Here is a 21,334-nt window from a genome sequence, read left to right on the forward strand (position 1 = left end):
GCATTGTGCATCATTCAATAACAGTCAATAACAATGCATTTCCTTTGAACTCTTCTAATTCTCTCTTGGGTTGTAGGATTATATCTGCAGTATTTAAGTCTCGGTATAGGCTGTCTTGATGACTCATGGCCCTGTGTGGCTGGGCTGTGGCTGGTGGACTCTAGATACTGCCGGTATGCCTCCTGTATTGACCTTAGCGTGGACGTGCTAACCGGCAGAGCAAAGAGAGCTCTCGTTAAATCGCTTCTCAGAGGAAAACTGCTGCAACCAAACCTTCACCCAGGAAGACCATGTTCCCATTCAACAATGGGATGGGACTTTTTTTTAGCAAGTCAGGATTCCTGCAGTGAACTTGAGTGTGGTTAATAATTATTGAATGGCTTTAAGAAGTAAACAGGAAATTAATATGTGATGAAGTCCTTGAAGGAAGATAAAACAATATACATAGAGAAAACACATGAAGGTGAGTATTTTCCAAGCCCTCAATAGGGGGTTGTGTATATTATACTACTGTAGTCACTTACAGGACAAGGCCAAATATAATTTTCTGCTTGTTTTAAAGGTCAGATATCTTCGGTGTATGAGGGTTTTTATCAACACCTGTTCCTTTATCAGGTATGTATAATTAGGTTTATCAGGCTGCCAGCTGACTTTCCCCCTGCGGCAGGGCCCACAGGGTCCTAGTGCCAAGGTCTTCTCAAGATGGAACTGTTTCCTTTAGATCCTATGTTAGATTCCTATGTGTGGTTGGCTATTGTCCTACTGCTCATTAAAGTCTATCTGTCTTGGAACTATTTACACTTTACACACTACACTTTAGCAAGTATTACCATGTAATGTATCAGGCTACTTCTAGGCTGGATGTAACAGAGTGTGGGGTGGTCCACTGACAAATCTAAAGGTTCCCATCAAAATGTCCAAAAAAGAAAACGTTTTTTTTCCAAGTGTTAATAGTTTATTATTATTAAGACAATGATTCATGTTTTTTGTTTATTACACAAATCCTAATTTCATATTTTAAAAGTGAATGTCCAGCAGGTGGTGTCCTAATAAATTATTTCCCGCCCTTGAACCTCATCCCGAGGAACTGGAAACTCGCATTTTGGCGCCATCTGGCCTTGGATCAGTTGACGCGCTCAAGTTTACGTTTCTGCTCGCTCATTGGACCGTTTGACTGTCCGTCAACAGTTGGAAGCGCGTTGGATCCGCCCCCTCCCAAACTGAACTTCGGCGGCGCTTCCCAGGATTGTCATGAGAGGACTTTTCACTTTCCAGGGTGGACGCGGCGGGACACGACAAGGTAAGCAGCCCTCCCGGGACAGAAGCACTGGTTACCGATCCACTGGTTAACCTATTAATGTAGGCTACTTTATTCGCTGATTGGTATTTGCATGGTTGGTCTGGATGCGTGGAAACGTGTATGTTTGTTGAACTATTCAATCCAGAGAAAGTGTTTGCAGAAAGAGTCCATTCAGTGGAGGTTTCTGAAGTTTGTGATATATGAACGCTCGTTTTTGTTTTGTTTATGACAAATAAAAAAATATCAGTTTAAACGATTAGATACCCCTGAATGGAGAAGGACTAACGAAGGACTTATCTTGGTATCACATTTAAACATGACGTCTAGTCTAAACTCTCTTGCTAGAAAATACTATAGTATAGGCCTACTCTCTTGCTATAATATAATATTGGGTCTATTATCACTTTTAGTGTCTTTACTAAACTGGGTCGTTTTACTCATTGACTTCAGATCGTTATCATAATTTCATGTCTTTATAGCACACATAGTCAATAATAATACACAGAAATGCATCCACTGAGCCTCGTTAAAAGCAGCCTAGTTTCATTTTCATTTGGGGACTTGGCTTTGTATTGGGAACGTTATCAGTGTAAACAAGCAAATCCTAAAGACCGAACACACATTGTCATACAGTAACACACCAGGCACGTCCACAATACAGGTCTGAAGTCATGACATCCAGCCCGGACTTATTTCATCAACAGTTCCCATAAAACAATGGGGGCAGGGATCGGGACAGGAGGGTGGAAACCCCCCCCATTGTTTCTCCGTTATTTACACCCGCCTGCAAACTGCGTCTCATTATCTTTCATTCACCGTCATTTTCTGCACCAGAACATATAATCCGCCACCTAGTCTGTCCAAGCGTGCACCAAATCAAAGAATTACGGTTCTGTTTTGAAAGTGAGCTTGATGCAGACCACTGCACACCGCCGCACATGAAGCGGCAAACGACCCCCGTGTTGCCCATCATGTGAGCGTTTCCTCGGGTGATTTACTTCAGTGGAAGGGGTCATCGGTTCAACTCTGACCGCAGCCAGCCTCGGCTTTCACTCATGACGGAATGATCCTTCCCATTGAATCAACAGCATCGAGGATATAGACGGAAATGTTTTTAAACGGCGTGCGGTTCACACCAGCAGCTATGGTTTCTGAGTCATACAGTATAACGGCACCGCTTCAAATGTTGAATGACACTGCCGCTGGAACATAACTTTCTGGTGTAAAAATATCACGCCTAATCGTGTTGTATCATCTGTTATGTATTTCAGAGACATGTGAGAAGTCAGATGGGCTGCTCTGTGTGGTCACGGTGTGTGTGTGTGTGTGTGTGTGTGTGTGTGTGTGTGTGTGTGTGTGTGTGTGTGTGTGTGTGTGTGTGTGTGTGTGTGTGTGTGTGTGTGTGTGTGTGTGTGTGTGCGTGTGTCTGTGTGAGTGTTTGTGTTTGTAAGTGCGAGAGAGAGAGGGAGTTCCTTCAAATCACCAAGCCACTGTCAAGAGACACACATAAGGGCCCAGTGTGTCCCTTCAAAGCACCATGGCACCTAATTGATTTCATTGGCTACTGTTTGAAAGAGTAGCCCACAACTGATTGCCATCCCTAACGCAAACAGGAACAGAAAGTGTGTGAAAAGCCAAAACAGATTCCAGTGGAAGGAGATGAAGGAAATACATTCCATTCCATTTCCTCCTGCACGCCCCCCCACCACCACCACCGCCACCACCGCCACCAAAACCACCACCAAACCACCACCACTCCCACCTCAACCACCACTGCACTAAACAGCCGTGAACTGACCTCCTGCTGTTGACCTGTACCTCAGTGTCTAGCCTTAAGCAGTCACCCCTGACACAGTGTTGGTATCCTCCCGATATGCATTAAAAATAGTACTTAGCATTGTGTAGCATCTTATCCTAGCTATCTTTGTCGTATACGGAGAATGGGTTAACCTTGTGATTGTTAGTGCTTGGCACTGCACTTGGTTCTATGACCATCCTTATTGTACCGACAGAGATATATTGTTGTTTCTCTTTCTTATGACAAATGTACTTATATTGTAAGTCGCTTTGGATAAAAGTGTCTGCTAAGTGCCCTGAATGTAAATGTAAATTAACAAAAAATATGCCTCATTGAGCCTATTGCTCTTCAAGCTCATCGTAGCAAAGAGGCAGAGATCTCTTCTCTTATGACATTTCAGAGCTCAGCTCGGTCACCGAGGGGGTGGAGGTGAGCGTCTGCGTTTTGCAACAGTATCCCCCGGGGGTATGGCTGACTGGCTCCCTGTCCGAAATAGAAACTGCTGTAAATTGAGTGAACCGTGGTGCGTCTTCTTGCAGCAGACCTCGGCTCTGTATCACTGACGGAAGGGCTTCTCAGAAAGAGTGCTTTTAATTTGGAAGAGAATCTCACGTTTTTGAACTTGGATCAGAGCTTAAGGAAACCCTGACTTCCTTCAAGGGGATTGAATGGACTCATTGAACTTTCTCCAGCCAACGGTGGCCAGTGTATCTCGAGGTGAACTTGGTATCTCATGTTTGGGATGTATTAATGGAGCACCGTGGGCACGAAGCCATAGCCATTAAAAATGGAGCTCTATTTAGATCCTTGTATCTCTATTATCATACGACTGGTCCTGGGTAAGCTGCAATGGCAATAGCTTCCAAAATAGTCAATAGAAATGCTGTCTCTGATTAAACTGGTACATTTACTTCTAAGGCTCAAGTTGGCTTTTCTTTAGCTTTACAGCAGCAGCAATTAGTGCTAAGTGTTAGCTCGTCATGGAACCTGATAGTGTAGAGGCTGCCACCACAATCAGAGGGCCTCCGGCCTTCCAGAATTATGGGAATCACCACTTTCTTCTCTGCACCAGATTCACTGATTTGAGTGGCTTTTCAAATTGCACCTTTTAAAAAGAAAGAGAGGCCTTGTAGGAGTTTGCTTTATCGTTCGGGGGGGATATGTAGCCTACAATTTATCGTGAGAAGCCAGTTTCTCATCCACGAGTCCAGAACTGAGTTCCTGAAGGTTTAGAGTCAACTTTATTGTGTTTCATTCCTTACCAACTGTAGAGTTGACTGGTACAGTTTAGTCAGTGCCCTGTTCTTGCTTTTATAGCCATCCCCATTGGGATGAAGCAAAGCGTAAATCACTCAGCTGTAATTTAACGTCCGTCCTTTTGGCTCTTCAGAGAACATTCCATGAGAGAGGTAGAATCGAATATAGCCATCTTAAATCACCAAGGACGTTTCTCCTCCTGAACAGAGTATAATGAAGTTACCAGCAGCCCACAGTTTATTTCAACGGGAATGTTTTGTTCTTTAAGCTACAATTGCCAATAAACGAAAGAGCAGTTTCCTTCTCATGGTCGTCCATCACAATCGCCTTGGCTCTAACAGGTAACAGCCAGCGAGACAAAGACCTTTGTTTAAGGACATCTTTATGCCGTAGACATGTTTTTTCAGACTCTTTGTTCTTTGGCTCTGTGCATCCTTTCATTGTCGTGTTACGAGCCGAAGAAAGCATTTTTTCATTTCAGAGAGAGGATTCTTCTTAACTGTTTAGACATGACTTGGCTGGCTTCTCCCACCATGGAAGAAGAGGGGCTTTTTACTCTGATTCGTGAGTTTACACATTAAGGATAACCACATTAGGATCCATAATCACAGGCCTTCCTCCCGATTGCATCCCAGGGACTTTGAAGGAACTCAGACGGAACAAGTGGCACCACCTTGTCATTAGGCTGTAGGTGTTTGAATCAAAGAGGGAATGATTTTTTTTCCACCGGTGTTGTGGGGGGGAAAAGGGGGAGAGGGGGGCACTAATAAAGACATATTTCTGTAGTTCCTCAGGATCCAAAGTGTCGCTTGACATCTGGTCCTACGATACAGTAATGACAATCAACCTTCTGCTGTTTTTAAACTGCTACTGCTTTGAAGGAGACGAGAGGGGCACAACATCCTATCCAAGAAGATTACCGACATCCGTTCTAGGTCAATGTATCGTCGTATTGTTGGGGTTTACTCTGAAATGTCTCTCTCTCTGCTTGTTGTCCACGTAGGTGCTTGCACTAGCTGATGAAATGAAATGACATGACATGAAAACAGAGAGGAGAGGTAATCAGTTAACCAAATCGATGGCGTTCCAATGCACTTGATGAAAAACATAACCTCTGCATGTTCGAAATAAAGTGGAGATGGAGTGTGTGTGTGTGTGTGTGTTCTATTGGGGCTGGGGGATGTAGTGTGTGTTTGCTTGTTTGTGTGTGTGTGTGTGTGTGTGTTCTAATGGGACAGGGGGCTGTAGTGTGAGTGTGTGTATCTGTCTTTGTGTGTGTGTGTGTGTGTGTGTGTGTGTGTGTGTGGTCGTGGGGCAGGGGGATGTATTGTGCATTTGCTTGTGAGAGATTGTTTGTGTGTGTTTGTGTGTGTGTTCTAGCAGGGGGGTGTACTGTGTGTTTGCTTGTGTGTGTGTGTGTGTGTGTGTGTGTGTGTGCGTGTGTGTGTGTGTGTGTTCTGATGGGGACAGGGTGATGCTGCGTGAGTGTGTGTATCTGTTTTCGAAGGAGAGCGAAATAAATACAAGCTGGTGTTTCAGCCTGCGCACCGAGGCCTGTAATTTCTCCATGCTGCTGGAGAGGGTCCCTCCGTTCACGTCGGAGCTCCAGGCCCTGGTTACTGGGCCTCAGTGTGGATGAAAACAAGGCGTTTTTCATCCAAGACGACTGGGAGTGCAGCGTGACTTAAGCCAGAGGGACTGGTGGCATGGAAACAGCTGGTTATTGGGGTGGAGGTGGGGTGGGGGGGGGGGACCTCAATATGTGAGCCCTGCTTTGTTTCAGGGTGGGACGTGCGGCCCGCCCAGTGCTGAAGTCACCGGGGAGCTGTTGTGGCTGCAGGGATGGGTTCAGTGTGAGCCACATGCCGTTTGGGGGAAAACGGGCCGGCCCTGCTGAAGGGTTCTGCCTTAATCATGGTTTTCCGACAAGTGACACGGCATTCTGTTATTCAAAGAATTCATTCATGTCCAGTCAAGCCTGTGGGCGCTACACAGTGAGCTGTTTGTCCCGCGGGACGCCTGGAAACACAGACAGTGCTCCCTGAGAACAACACCCTGGCACCGTGTAGCTCATTAACCTTTCTTAAGACGTGAAGAAAAAAACAGGCGACTTTATTTAAACAGCTTCCGACAGGAAGTCTTGAGGACATGGTCACAGCGGGGGTGGTGATGGGGGAGGGGGGAGTTGGGGGCAGTTGAGAGCATCAGTGGAGACGGCTGGAGATCGGTAACACCATGGTAACGTCACGGTAACACCATGGTTTTCAGTGTCCATCTTCAAATCCATGCTAAAAATGGATTCTCTTGCATTTAACTGTATAAGTTTTATTATTGTCTAGTGTGTCCTATTTATTGTGCTTTTTGATTTTATTTGTTTGTTTTATAACTAGATGGTTGAATTGTACAACACTTTGGTCAACTCTTGTTGTTTTTAAAGGGCTCTACAGTAAATAAACGTGATACACTTGATAGTTACATTCGAATCGAAAGCAACCAGCGAATAGCATGAGCGTAAAAATGTAATGCCATGGTTACATTCGGTAACGCAGTGGACACATTTGTATGCTAATATATTTTTGCGGAATGGCGTTGCCGCATACACGCGGGGGTCCGTCGTGGGGGCCCGACGGCCAGCTCCCGGGGCAGTGGGGCCCCGGCGGACATTGTTTAGTGTTTAGTGTCCTGCCAGTCCCCCCTCTCTCTCCGCGGCCGGGAGTGGCAGACCTCCTCAACTTTTTATTGAATTCTCTTGGTGACATTTTGAACCACAGTATAGTGGGGGAGGGCAAGCAAGGGAGGTGTGAGGGAGGAGAGGGAGGAGAGGGAGGAGAGGGAGGAGGAGGAGGAGGAGGAGGGGTGTTTGAGTTTGAGATGAGGAAAACAAGGAGCCCTCAGAAACTTTTATGTAAACAGCGACGCCACCAGTAAGGGACATAGTGGCTCACTGTCGGAAACCAGTTTTAGGGGCTGACAGGGGCCAGTCGGGTGGAGTTTGGAGTCAACATGACGCTGATTAGAAACTATTCCCATGTCCCTGTGGAGATGGGACTTCAGCTGTCTACAGGCAGGAGTCAGGGCCGTGTGGATGTGATCTCTGGCTTTACGGAGCAGAGAGAGTGTGAACACTGAGGCACGCACTGACCACACAGGAGGGGGTGGGCGGGGTACATCCCATGTTATATACGTACATAAAACATACAACATACAGGCAAAAAACGACAACAGGGAACGTTTGGTTCAACAGACAGCAGCATGTTCTATAATCTCACTGAGTGTGTGTGTGTGTGTGTGTGTGTGTTCTCGTGGGGCAGGGGGATGTAGTGTGCGTTTGCATGTGTGAGTGTGTTTGCTTGTGTGTGTGTGTGTGTGTGTGTGTGTGTTCTATAGGGGCAGGGGGGATCTAGTATGTGTTTGCTTATGTGTGCGTGTGTGTGTGTGCGTTTGCTTGTATGTGTGAGTGTATATGTTTCTGTGTGTGTGTGTGTGTGTGTGTGTGTGTATCTGAGTGTGTGTGTGTGAATCTAGCTAGTGTTGGTTCAGCCTCTCCTGGTGTTTCCTGCAGGAAGCAGCTTTCTGACTGAGCGGCTGTTTCCCTGCAGCAGCTCAGTCAAGGGCTCCTTCTGGGACACAATGGGAGAGGGCCCCTAGGGCCCCAGGGTCCCTGTGTGTGGGTGTGTGGCATAGGGCTAGGTGTGTGTGTGTGTGTGTACACGCGTTATAGAGGAGTAAGAGGAAGTGAGTGTGTGTGTGTGTGTGTGTGCGGCATAGGGCTAGGTATGTGTGTGTGCACGCGTTACAGAGGAGTTACAGTGTGTGGGTGTGTGTCGAGGTTATGTGTGTGTGGTGTAGAGTGTGAGTATTTGTTGTTTTGGGAGTGTGTGGGTTTGTGTGTGTGTGTTCTTGTTTGTTAAGACTTTAGGGGAGTGGGGCTTCCTTTCCACTGTGTTCATGCACGCACTTGTGCGTGTGCATGTTTGTGGCTGTGCTTACGTGCGTGTGGTCAGGTGTGGTTGTGTTTGTTGTAAACACATGGAGAAACCTTCACGAACAAACCTTGTTTGTTTGTGTGTGTGTGTGTGTGTGTGTGTGTGTGTGTGTGTGTGTGTGTGTGTGTGCATGTGTGCACGTGTGTGTGCTTCCGGCGTGATGGGCTCCAGCCTCCAGATTTGTGAATGGATGTTTTTCTCATGCAAAGCGGGGGGGACAGGGACCGCAGGGCCGTCCGATCGGGAGAGAGAGAGGAGATGTTTGGGGCTGTCGCTCAAGAACCGCTCATCCCCGGGGCTCTTCTGTCTCCAGTCACAGCAGGGGGCCCTGGGGACTGACCCCTTTGTTCTGAGTGTCTCCCTTTCTTTATCTCTCTCTCTCTCTCTCTCTCTCTCTCTCTCTCTCTCTCTCTCTCTCTCTCTCTCTCTCTCTCTCTCTCTCTCTCTTTCTCTCTTTCTGTCTCTCTCTCTCTCGTTCCCCCTCTCTCTCTTTTTCTCTCTCTCTCCATGGGTTTCTCTGTCGCTCACTCGCCTCCTTTGGGCAAAAGGGTGGATGTTGAAGATGAGGTTGCTGGTTCAAAACCAAAAGAAGTGCAGTCAAACCCTCTTTCCATAGTCTGTCTGTATCCAAGTAGCTCTCTGACTTATGATCCATTACATATGGATATATTTGTATCAGGGCTCTGTTTTATGATCCATTATGGATATATCTGTATCAGGGCTCTGGTTTATGATCAGTTATATCTGGATGTATCTGTATCAGGGCTCTGTTTTATGAGCTATTATATCTGCATATATCTGTATCAGAGCTCTGTTTTATGATATATTATATCTGCATATATCTGTATCAGGGCTCTGTTTTATGATATATTATATATGGATGTATCTGTATCAGGGCTCTGTTTTATGATCTATTATATCTGCATATATCTGTATCAGGGCTCTGTTTTATGATATATTATATCTGTATCAGGGCTCTGTTTTATGATCTATTATATCTGTATCAGGGCTCTGTTTTCACCTGGACAGGAAATGAAGAACGTGATGTTGGAAACAATATCACTTGGAAAGGCACACACATGGAAATATGTTCATGCAACATCCTTCCGTCTGTTTGTAACACAAAGCAGTGTGCCGTTGTTTTGGTGGAACACACAGCTCAGGCATTTTGTTTTATTAATAATTGAGGGATGGGGGCTGGGGTTAACTGTGTAATAAGCCTCCGTCGCTTTCTCAAAGAAACACCTCGGCTCCAGTTCACATCCTGACTTTATTTCCTGTGTCTGTGTTTTCCTAGGAGACCATAATAAACTGACGGAGAAAGTAGATAGTTGTTTACGGATTCACTTTTGAGTTCTTCTGTTTGAGAGGAAACTGGTTATTATTATTTATTATTTTGTGTTTTTTTATTCAATATACCAACTTTGTGAGATGAGTTTAACACACAAACAGCAACATAACTATTTTAAGAAGTGCTGAGCATTTGTACTTGTCAACTATGAATTGACTATAAATTGACTATACATTGACTATAAAATCTGCAGATTTTCATAGTAACCTAGCAAGTGCTTGGCACTTGCCGCTTGGCACCTAGTGCTTGGCACTTGGTTCTATGAACATCCTTACTGTACCGACAGTGATATATAGTTTCTCTTTCTTCCGACAAATGTACTTATTGTAAGTTGCTTTGGATAAAAGCGTCTGCTAAATGCCCTGAATGTAAATGTATTAAGTACTCTTCAGTGATCAAGTAGTAGTAAATCCGTCCGAAGCAGGACATGGAAAAGATGGTGTTTGGTGAACATAACGGTTGGATAATAGTCAAACATAACAGGAAAACATCACGGGACAGCAGCTTCCCTACATGGAAACATGAGGTGCGGCCGATCCCCGGTCTGTTTGTCTGATGTTTCGCTCGAATCCAATTAGAGCCATGACAAAGTCAGCCATTCTTTGTTATTATGTCATTTGGGTGCCTTTGTTTATGTGAGCTCAGAGCGATGGCCATGGTTAAAGAATCAGGTTTTATGAGATCATATGACTGCAATTGTGGCTGTGGTTGTGTGAGAATGTTGCCTGCAAATGGTTTGTGTGTTCGTATTGTCTATCTGTCTATGGTTTTGACACTGTGTTTGTGTGGTTTTATGTGTGTATGTGCATTTTTTCCTCACATACACTGTCTCCTTGTATGTTTACTCTGCATTTTCTAACAAGCATTGGCTGGTCTTGTGCGCAGATAAGTGGCGGTGTATGTGTATGTGTGTGGTTTATGTGTATTTGTTTTCTTGTGTGGATGTGCACACATGCATGCATGAGTGTGACTTTATGTATGTCTGCACCCATAAGTTTGTCTGTGTGTGTGTGTCTCTGTTGTGTGGCTGGGAAATGTGTCGCTCAGCTGGTTAGTAAAGTACAGGAATGTATTCTCTCTCTCTCTCTCTCGACCCTGTAATTTGCTGCCTGTCTTCAAGTGGCGGAAAGAAAAACAGAGAAGCTCTTGAGAGGTTCTGCTCTCTCTCTCTCTCTCTCTCTCTCTCTCTCTCTCTCTCTGAGGGGGAGAGCTCTCCGAGAGAGAGGAGGTGGAGGAGGAGAGGGAGGACGGGGGGCTGGAGGAGCAGCAGGAGGTGTAGGAGTATGAGTTAAAGGAGGAGGATGAGGAGACGGAGGAGGATGGGAGGTGGGTGGAGGAGCTGCAGGAGGTGTAGGAACATGAGTTAAAGGAGGAGGATGAGGAGACGGAGGAGGATGGGAGGTGGGTGGAGGAGCTGCAGGAGGTGTAGGAACATGAGTTAAAGGAGGAGAAGGTGAGAAGGAGAGGATTGGGGGGGGGGGAGAGAAGTATTAGTTAGAGAAGGATAGGATGCTTAAGGGGATGAAAGTGTGTTAACAGACAGAAGTTTGTATTTCGAAAGACAGAAGATTGCATTTCAAAAGACAGAAGATTGTATTTCAAAAGACAGGAGATTGTATTTCAGTAGAAGACATGGACCTCGGGTTAAAGAGCAACATGAGCTGAAAACTGCTGTGCAGAGATGAGGGGGGTTGGAAGCATTGGTTTGAAGAGATGGAGAACTTTGGTTACGTGAGCAGAAGAATGCTGGGACGGTATATTTTCATGATTGTGTTTACATGAGGCTGAAGGAATGTGCTGGTGGCAAAGGCAGGCCAGGAAGGAGCCTATCATTTAATTTAATTGCAATTTAAACTGTTCACACCGCTGCTCCTTGTGACGGTGAGCAGCACAACCCTAGCAGAGATAGCGGTTTCCTCAACCCTCAACCCAAGTTTGTCTGCTCAACCCATGTGACTCTTAAGTTATGTGGAGAGAACAGAATGAAAATGTTCCCGTATACCATTTATATTTAGCAGACGGTTAATACACATTGACGGCGTAGTCAACCATGCAAGATAACAGCCAGCTTGTCGGGAGCAGTTAGGGTGAGGTGATTACTCAGGGACACATTGACACTCAGATAGGAGGAGCCAGGGATTGAACTAGCAACCTTTCAGTTATAAGTCAACCCGCTCTACCTCCTGAGCTAATCCGACCCTATTGTCGGTCCCATACCAGGGTAAACCAAAGACCTGCCACACACAAGTAACATAATGTGGAGGAGGAGTTCTACCCTGAGAGTGCACACACACACATGTGTTTACATGCACGTACACATACAACACACGCACACACACACGCACATGCACACACACACGCACACGTACACATACACACATGCACACACACACACACACACACACACAAACATGTACGGGACCTGTCATCTTGTGTAGAGTATAGAGGGTTGGAGATGTTCCTCTAAGAACAGGGTGAGGGTTAGTTCCTGTGGTTCACGTCAACCTGTTGATCTGCTGCGTGGCTGCAGCTGGTCCCGGTCCCATATCAGCGGTGTGTGTTTCCGAGGTGGTTGGCAACCATACAGTGGTGTTTTGTTGTTCTGTGTTGCTAAGCGAGCGGAGCGCTGGTGGTGCGTCTCAGGTGAGGAATGGAGATGCCTTCAATAAAACCGCCGGCATTGCAGTGGAATAGGTAACCGTCAGCATTTCCCCACTCAGGCGCCTTTCCCCTCAGGAAAAGCCTGCTCCTCTCCGGTATCACTGGGTACACATATGCACACAGACGCACACACACACACACACACACACACACACACACACACACACACACACACACACACACACACACACACAGAGATACACACAGAGAGACACACAAACACACACACTCAGACAGACTCCTAACCTCTGGCCATGTATTAATGCCTTGCTCTACCAGTGACGCTGGACAGGATCTTGTCAAAAACACACTGATATCCATGTGTTCTTGGTGTTATCATGATGACCATATAGTGACACCCTACTGCTCGTGTGTGTATGGGGGGGGGGGGGGGGGGGGGTGTGAATGTGTGTGTGGTTTGTGCATGTGTGCCTGTGTGTGTGTGTGTGTGCGTTTGTTCGTGGGTGTGTGTTTGTGTTTGTTTTGCGTGCCTGTGAGTGCTGTTCAGTATGTGTGTGTGTGTGTGTGTGTGTGTGTGTGTGTGGTTTTGTATGTGTGTACGTGCCTCTGTGTGTGTGAGCGTGCCTGTATGTGTGTGTGTGTGTGGAGGTCTTGTCAGGTCGTAGGTCTGGGTGACAGGTTGAGGCTGAGCAGGCCGCTGATGGGACGGTGGCTGATGGAAGGCCCCCAGTCCTGCTGATAAGAGAGAGAGCCGGCCCAGAGCTGCTCTCACTGCTGCCCTTTAGTTTCACTGTTTGCTTGGATTGTTGGTTGTTTGTTTGTTCGTTTCTTGATTAACTTATTGGTTGGTTTCCTAGTTCTTTCCAGACATCCTGTCTTCCTTCCTTATTTTCTTACTATTCCCTGCTTGTTTGCTTCCCTAATATTCCCTTCCCTTATATCCTACTTTTCTTCCACAGACCCTTCTCTCCTTCTCCCTTCCTTACATCCTTTCTCCCTTTCCTCCTTCCTTCCTTCCTTCCTTCCCTCCCTCCCTCCTCCCTCCTCTCCTCCCTTCCTTTCCTCCCTTCCTTCCCTCCTTTCCTCCCTCCCCCTTCCTCTCCTCCTTCCTTCCCTCTCCTCCCTCCTTCCTTCCGTCCTTCCTCCCTCCCTCCCTCCCTCCCTCCCTCCCTCCCTCACTTTCCTCTCTCCTCCCTCCTCCCCTCCCTCCCTCCCTCGTCCCCTTCCTCTCGAGGTAAAGATGAGTCGGGTCTCTTATCAAAGCGGGGAGCATCTCTCCCTCGCTCCACCATGGAGGTGAGGCAGACACGCGACCCCTCCGTGGTACACACCAGCTCCTCTGGAGCGTACCAACGGCAGAGTGCTATGGGGGGAGGGGGGGCGTGTTGACGACAGGGTGTCAATATGACGGATGGAGGCACGGTGTCTGACGGCGGGAACGTGTGCGTGTCCCAGCCTGGACACGGAGGGGGGGGTGTCTGGGCCTGGAATGTGGCCTGGGGCCGTGTGTGTGTGTGTCTGTGTGTGTGTGTGTATTGTGTGTGTGTGTATGTATTGTGTGTGTGTGTGTGTGTGTGTGTGTGTCTGTGTATGTGTGTGTGTGTGTGTGTGTGTGTGTGTGTGCGCTTCAATCCAATGGACTTTGTGTTCACCTTACAGGTACATCTCTGCTCTGTCACAGAGGTATGCAGAGAGGAGATCACTTCATAAACACAAACACGGCCAATGTTTTCATAACCCTGTCTTCCGCTTCCTCTCTCTCTGTGTCTGTCTGTCTCCGCTCTCTCACTCCCGCCCCCCCCATCTCTCAATGCACCCCCCCCCTCTCCCTCTCTCCAACTATCTCTCTCCCCTCGTCTCCCTCTCTCTGTCATTTCCTCTCTGGCCTGTTTGTGAAGCAGGGAGCCGGAGTTGAACTGAGATCCGGGGGAAGGTAGCCTGAAACTGGACGGCCGCCGAGGCAGCAGCAGCAGCGGCAGCTTCATCCATCACCTCGCTGCTGGAGGTCCATGTCAGGCCGGGCCCCAGACGTAAAGCACCCCTGGGCTCCCCATCCTGAGACCTGAGGCCCCTAGCCCCTGACCTGCCCAGAGAACCACCGGTCAGTTGTGGATCTGTGAAATAACATGTGATTATCAATTTTGGGCTTTGCATGATGAGACAGGGGGTTGAGTGGGGCTAGAGTGTAATTCACTGTGTAATTCACTGTGCGTGTCAATTACTTTCATGACACTGTTAGATTTGCAATCATACGTGTAATCACATACGTGTAATCATACCTTAGATTACTGCATATTTAAATTTGTGAACGCGCAGGCATTCCTCCACCCGGGCTCCTAAATCCGTCAACACATAAATGCAAACTCATTGGCCACTCCTGTTATTTTCTGTGGCAGTGATTCAATCTTGGTTTTTATGAGTGATTCTGCGTCTGCGCCGTCAGCGGAGCCTGAAGGAACAACTGCAGAGTCAGTAATAAATTAAAACGCAAGCTATGAGTCACAGGAAACCTCAGCCGCTGATTGGCTGGAACAAAATCTCTCGCTCCCTTTCGGTCTCTTTTCCTTGCTGTTTCCCGATATCTCTCTCTCTCTCTCTCTCTCTCTCTCTCTCTCTCTCTATCTCTCTGTCTCTCTCTCACACACACACACACACACACACACACACACACACACACATACGCACACACACACACACACACACACACACACACACACACACACACACACCACAAACTCTGCGTCTCCACCCTGCCACAGCTTTCCCTTTGATTAGTCCCTCTAATCAGCGTTGTGTTCAGCGTGTCCGCAGTGGCATCCCTGTGCTCCTCTCCTCATACTTCCAGCGGTCTGGCCCTGTGTTCCCAGGCCTCTACCCAGGGAAGAGCTGCCTCTGTGGGCTAAGCCGCCGGCTCAGCTGCTGGGCTCCTCCGGGTACGGCCAGCTGTGTGGCTTCTGGCTGGACGCAGTTCAGTGCTTTGTTGTGGCTCCCTCTGTTTCCTCGTGACGTCGGTCCGTGACTTACACAAGTAACATAATCTGGAGGAGGATTTGTACACTGAGAGTCCACACACACAGAGGTTTACATGCACATACACACACACACACACACAAACATGGATGAGCCGTAGAGTTGTTGTGCTTTGCATTACAAAAACAGATATTCTGAATGCTAACTCAGGATTTATGCGTGTGTGAAGTACACACACACACACAGACACACATGTAATAATAATAATAATAATAATAATAATTAATTGAATTTATATAGCGCTTTTCTAGACACTCAAGACACCCAGTGAAGGGGGGACCTCACTAACCACCACCAACGTACACACACACACACACACACACACACACACACACACACACACACACACACACACACACACAAACAAAAACGAATAAGCCGTAGAGCTTTTGTGCTTTGCATTACAAAAACATATATACTTATGCATGTGTGAAGTACACACACACACACACACACACACACACTGTAAACGCACACCTGCCTCCAGGGCAGGTGTGTGTTAGCTCACACGTCCTCCCTGTGTGACGGTCCTAATCCATGGCTCTCTGCTGGCGTCCCCCGCCACTGAGCTTCTGAAGGACCTGTGAAGACACAGGCTCTTGCATGTCATCCTGGACACACTGCCAGGGCTTTGTCTCCATGGTTTTTCGGAAACACCGTCCATGTTTAAAAGGCGTTGGAAAAACCCTTATTCTTTTCACATGTTCCTCGTTGCTCTCCCGTGGGGAATGACACATCTACCCCGCTTCTAGTCTGGACTCACAAATGACATCATATTTATTCATGTTTGTACGTTGTTTCGGGAACTCTTTTCGATTTCGAGAAATATTTTCGGGAAATAATTTTTTACTTTGTTTTTGGTTGAGGCCCGCCACTCACTACAAACACATCAGACTCCCCATCTTCTGAGGGGACAGGATAGTCTAGTGTTGAGGTGGTGGATGAAAGGGTGTGGGTTCAAGGCCCGATGTCCACAGTCTACATGTAGTTAGCATCTTTGAGCTTAGGTCTCCCTGTCAAACATTCCCAGTTTCAGGAAGTGAGTTACGTTGGACGAGAGCGGCCAGAGTGTGATTATCCATTCTTTTGAGAGAGCAGGACTGATGTCATTCATGGCCTGCCTCTACTGTTTGACATGTTTCAAACTGAAGGGTGGACAATGGCTTACACAAACTTTAAATAAACAACCGCTCAGTTTGTTGATGTCGGTGTGTGTCATGTGTTTAAGGCGAGTAGGAGACCAACTCCTGGGATCCATTGTCTCCCAAGTCTCCACTATGTACACTTAGGGCCCTAGTTAGACGGTCTAAAACACAGATGTCAAGGCGCAAAGTCAAAGTACTTTTAGGGCGGTTCTACGGCGCTGTTGCTATTATGACGGCGAGATAAATCAGCTTTGCGCTGGGTGCAAACTACGATGCGTCAGTGTAGAAAGTCAATTGGCGCCGGGCGCAAGATAGGGCCCTTAGACTTCTTATAGAGGACAGCCAGGGAACATACTACAGATATTTGTAGTTCTTCACCCTGTTTGAAATGTGTTGTATGTTTTGATTCTCATTGAATGCGCTTTGTGTTTCTGCTTGACACACAGGTGTTGCTGTTGACTCAACACCTTGTCAGGTATCCCTCCGGAAGCTTCCACTCCACTGGAAAAGATGACTCAGTCCGTACAAGTTACCCCCAAACTGCCAGGCGAGTCCCCACAGGAAGACTTTGTGTTGTTATGTCTCCGGTCTTGAGTGGAAATGTCTTTGTTTGTTTTCTTTCTTTGTCTTTCTAGGGAATTTTACAAATGCAACATATTGGGCATTACGTAAAAACAAAGATAATTAAACACATAAATCTGGGTTTGTTAGTTTTTTGTTATTTCTTAAGACTGTGTGTGTTGACAGATACACACTTACTAGTTATAAAGCTTCATAGCTGCTTGAATCTGACCACACAAGGTGCACACTACAGGGAAAGCACCAGGTGGGTAATGGGGGGGGGTCTGCTTCTGAGATGGACTCATTCTGAGTCTGATGTCAACTGCAGGTTGAGTATTAGTATTCCTGTAGGAGTGTGTGTGTGTGTGTGTGTGTGTGTGTGTGTGTGAGTTTGTGTGTTTATGTGTGTCTATGTGTGTATGCTTGTGTGTTTGTGTGTGTGTGTGTGTGTGTGTGTGTGTGTGTGTGTGTGTGTGTGTGTGTGTGTGTGTGTGTGTGTGTGTGTGTGTGTGCTTGTGTGTGCGTGTGCTTGTGTGTGTGTGTGTGTGTGTGTGTGTTTAAAACTGTGCTCCTCCGTCCTGCAGACCTGGGCTCTCCGTTCCTGTACTGCGGGGCCGGTACCGAGGAGGCAGACCCGGCCGCCTCCTACTCGGTGCAGACCCCCTACGGCTTCCAGCTGGACCTGGACTTCCTCAAGTATGTGGAGGAGATCGAGAGCGGCCACAACCTGCGCCGGGCCCCCGTGGGCCCGCGGCGGTCGGGGGGCCGCGGGGCCCGGCTCTCCCAGCGGAGCCCCAGCGTGGGCGGGGGGCGCGCCAGCGGCTGGACCTCCACCGAGTCCCTGACCTCCCAGGGAAGCGAGGAAGGCCGGGTCCCTCCCCCGCCGCCGCCCCGCAAGCGCCTGGGCTCGGCGCCCTGCGAGGGCCTGGGCCTCTCCCCGCTGACGGCCCTGAGCGCCCTTCCTCTGTCCGCCGGGGCCAAGGTGCCCCCGCCGCCGCCGCAGCGCAACCCCCGCGTGGAGCACACCCTGCTGGAGACCAGCCGGCGGCTGCAGCAGGAGCAGAACCACCACGGGCACAACGGCCTGCGTCTGCAGCTCGCCGACCCCCCCAAGCCCGCCTTCAAGGGTGTGGCCACGCCCGCACCGGTTGTCGCCGGGGCCGAGGGGCGCCTGCTGCCTGCTGCCCCGGGCCTGACCGTGCCGGGCGGCCTCTGGACCCGGCCCAGCCCTCAGACGTCCGGGCGCAGCACCCCGGGGCCGGGCGCCCCCATGACGCCCGTGGCCCCCAACCAGCTGCAGACGGTCCGCGAGCAGATGGCCACGGCGCTGCGGCAGCTGAAGGACATGGAGGAGAGGGTGAAGGGGGTCCCGGCGCTGGAGAGGGAGCTGGCCAAGCTCCGCGCCGAGAAGGAGATGCTCCTGATGGTGCTGCAGGAGAAGAGGGAGGCGGAGGAGAAGAGGGAGGCGGAGGAGAAGAGGGAGGCGGAGGGGAGGAGAGAGGCCGAGGAGAGGAGAGAGGCCGAAGAGAAGAGGGAGGCAGAGGGGAGGAGAGAGGAAGAGTTGAGGAAGGAGGCAGAGGGGAGGAGAGAGGCCGAGGGGAGGAGGAAGCAACACACAGAGAGCTCCACTCAAACCACGGAGCCCCTCCAGAGCTCGGCCCAACCCAAGGCCCAGCGGCTGGCCTCCCCGCCGGCCTCGCCCAGCCGCCTCGGAGGCGGGCGGTCCGAGGAACTCAGAAAGCTCACCGCCCGCTTCGAGGCGAAACAGGAGAAGGCGCCGGAATGCCAGGAGAAAGCCGCCCCGAAGGTTCCCGGGAAGGTTCCGGTGGCGTCGGAGCAGAAGTCGGTGGCGTCGGGGGGGGACGAGCGGATGGACTCGGCGGTGTTCTACTACAGCCTGGGCAGGAAGGACGCGTGCGAGGGGGCGGAGATCGCCGTGCGCGACCAGACCACGGGGACGGACGCGCCCCCGGCGGGCCGCGAGGAGGGCACCCAGACGAGGACGCTGCAGACGCAGGAGGCCGGCGTCTGGGTGATGGAGTCCCTGCTGGGGGTGACCAGCGAGGCCCAGCGGGAGATGGACACCCTGCAGGACACCATCAAGTTCCAGCAGGAGTCCATGGCGGCCCTGGAGCTCCGGCTGAGCTCGGCCGACACGGACCTGGGCGCGCTGAGGGCCCGGGCCCTGGAGTGGGAGACCAGGGTCACGCTGGAGAAGGGGGTCCAGGCCACGCCCGACAGCGTGCACGTCGCCGTGGGGACCGCGCCCTCGAACCCGCGGCACGTCGGAGTCACGTGCCGGCCGGAGGTGGTCAGTGTGTGCGTCGGGGAGGATCTGACGGCCGACCCGGTCGAGAGGGGCACACAGACGGACGTTGAGGTGGTGGCGGCGGAGCCGGTGGTGGTGGCGGCGGTGGTGGCGGCTCCGGAGCCCGTCGCTCTGGTCCACGCGGCGTGCCAGTGGGAGAGATTCCCGGACGAGGAGGAGGAAGAGGAGGACGTGGTGGTGGTGGAGGTGGCGGTGATGGAGCCCAGGGTCACGGCCACGGGGCTGAAGAAGCGTCAGCTGACCATCGCCGAGTACCAGATCACGCCGGACGAGGAGATGGTGAGCGCCGCCGAGAAGGTCAGCGCGGAGGAGCGGGAGGACGGCGCGCCGGCCCGACCCAAGACAGGTGAGCACCGTAGGGCTGTAGAGGGGGGCGTGGCTCGCCTGCTTCCTGGGGTAATGTTATTCGGTTAATCTCGTCCCTGAGAAACATTGGGCATGAGGTACAAACCGGAAATTGCCGACGTTGAATAATCGCCACGGAGACACCGACAATCGTAAGATAACAGAGAAACGTTCAATATTTTTTCAATAGGCTTTTATTGATTCATCAATGTTTTCTACATTTAACATTGAAGGAATGTGTCAGTGATAGAAGGATGAAGGATGTCATAGCAGGTCTAACTCAGACTCTGTGGAGATGTTCTGAACAGACTTTTCTTTGTGTGAACTTACTCTCTGAATAACCACAGAGCACGTGTGACTACAGAAGGCTAAAGATCCGTTTATGGGCTATCTAAGAGGCTTGATCCCTTAAATCCACAGTCAATGGATTCAACATATTGCCCTTCAAGTACACAGAGGTTGATATTGGCCATCCAACAGATATACTCCCGTAAAAGACCCACTTACTTATCAAACATGGCTACTGAGCCCAGCTTGCTTCATTAGCTGTAAACGGTGAAACAGTGTTTACACCCCTCATGTGTTTCAAATTGTGGCTTGCATAAAAGTCTTAGGATTCAGTTCAACCTGTTGTGGTTGCAATTGTGTTTAATTCATAAAATGTTAAGAGGGGGCAACCGGCTGATTCCAAACTGTATTAATTTAATGTGCTTCTGGCTGTTTTTGGGGTTATATAAATGAGGTTATATAAATAGTTGAAGGCACAGAACAAAAGTCCTTATGTCAATTTGCTGACCTGCAGGGTCTGCTCGGTCGTCTGTCTGACTGTGTTTAGAGGATACTGACGCCATACTGCTGACTGTGTCCTGTTCCACGTCCTGCATAACTTGCTCTATTTTAACCAAATTTAAGGGCTTCATATATTTTTTAATGATTTCTTAATTTAATCTAGATACCTTTAGGCCTGGTCTGTCCTTTTAATTGTGCATTCAACCTCAGGGTTGTACTGAAATAAATAGTTCTAGACATGATTACTTTGTGAGACATCTAGCTGTTAACACACATTTGTTTTATTTTTTTGTAAGTGTATCTGTTGAAGAACAAGTGTTGCTCTATGAGAAATATACGTAATCAGCAATTTATAACCCTAGGCTAGGGTCGGTCTCCGAAGGAAGGACCACTGTTGTTGCCACAGTCGGGCTCTGAGATGATGTCCTTCTCTGTCGCCTTGACAACCGTGTGTTTGCCCTGTCCCAGGTCTCCTCAAGTCCATCATGAAGAGGAAGGATGGGACTAACACAGGCAACGCTGGCAAGAAGAGCCTGCAATTTGTTGGGATCCTCAACGGAGGGTAAGACAGAACGATGGAACCACAATTTGAATCCAGCCCTACTATGGGGCTTATTCACCTCATGGCAGTCTTGGTTTGCTGGATAAACTGAAAGCGGAAATTCTTGATCAGTTTCCCAAGCCAGTTAGCTGTACAGTTCCTAATGTCAGTTCTAAGTCAATAACATTATTTGTTATTACACTCAAATTATACTCTAATCAAATTTCCCATTTTAAAAATCTTTCCTTGAACTCTTTGCTGGTGGATCAACAACACATTA

The 21,334-nt window shown here is 49.0% G+C and overlaps 1 protein-coding gene across 4 annotated transcripts in view; it reads left to right on the forward strand.

Annotated features, from left to right (window-relative positions):
• Positions 1–1,261: 1,261 nt before the first annotated feature.
• Positions 1,262–21,334, forward strand: part of kank3 (KN motif and ankyrin repeat domains 3) — a 32,173-nt gene continuing 12,100 nt past the window's right edge. Inside the window, exons 1-5 of one of the 4 annotated variants that reach the window (XM_084472703.1) lie at positions 1,262–1,300; positions 14,216–14,415; positions 16,936–17,036; positions 17,635–19,725; positions 20,982–21,075. In XM_084472703.1, coding sequence (XP_084328829.1) covers positions 17,000–17,036; positions 17,635–19,725; positions 20,982–21,075 — 2,222 coding nt within the window. In that variant the 5' untranslated portion in view covers positions 1,262–1,300; positions 14,216–14,415; positions 16,936–16,999. Of the gene's footprint in view, positions 1,301–5,358; positions 5,414–14,212; positions 14,416–16,935; positions 17,037–17,634; positions 19,726–20,981; positions 21,076–21,334 lie in introns of those variants that run through there. The other 3 variants (XM_084472705.1, XM_084472706.1, XM_084472704.1) reach the window with 3 other exon arrangements.

Source organism: Micromesistius poutassou, assembly GCF_964030765.1.
Source record: "Micromesistius poutassou genome assembly, chromosome: 9".
In the NCBI taxonomy this organism is placed as follows: Eukaryota; Metazoa; Chordata; class Actinopteri; order Gadiformes; family Gadidae; genus Micromesistius; species Micromesistius poutassou.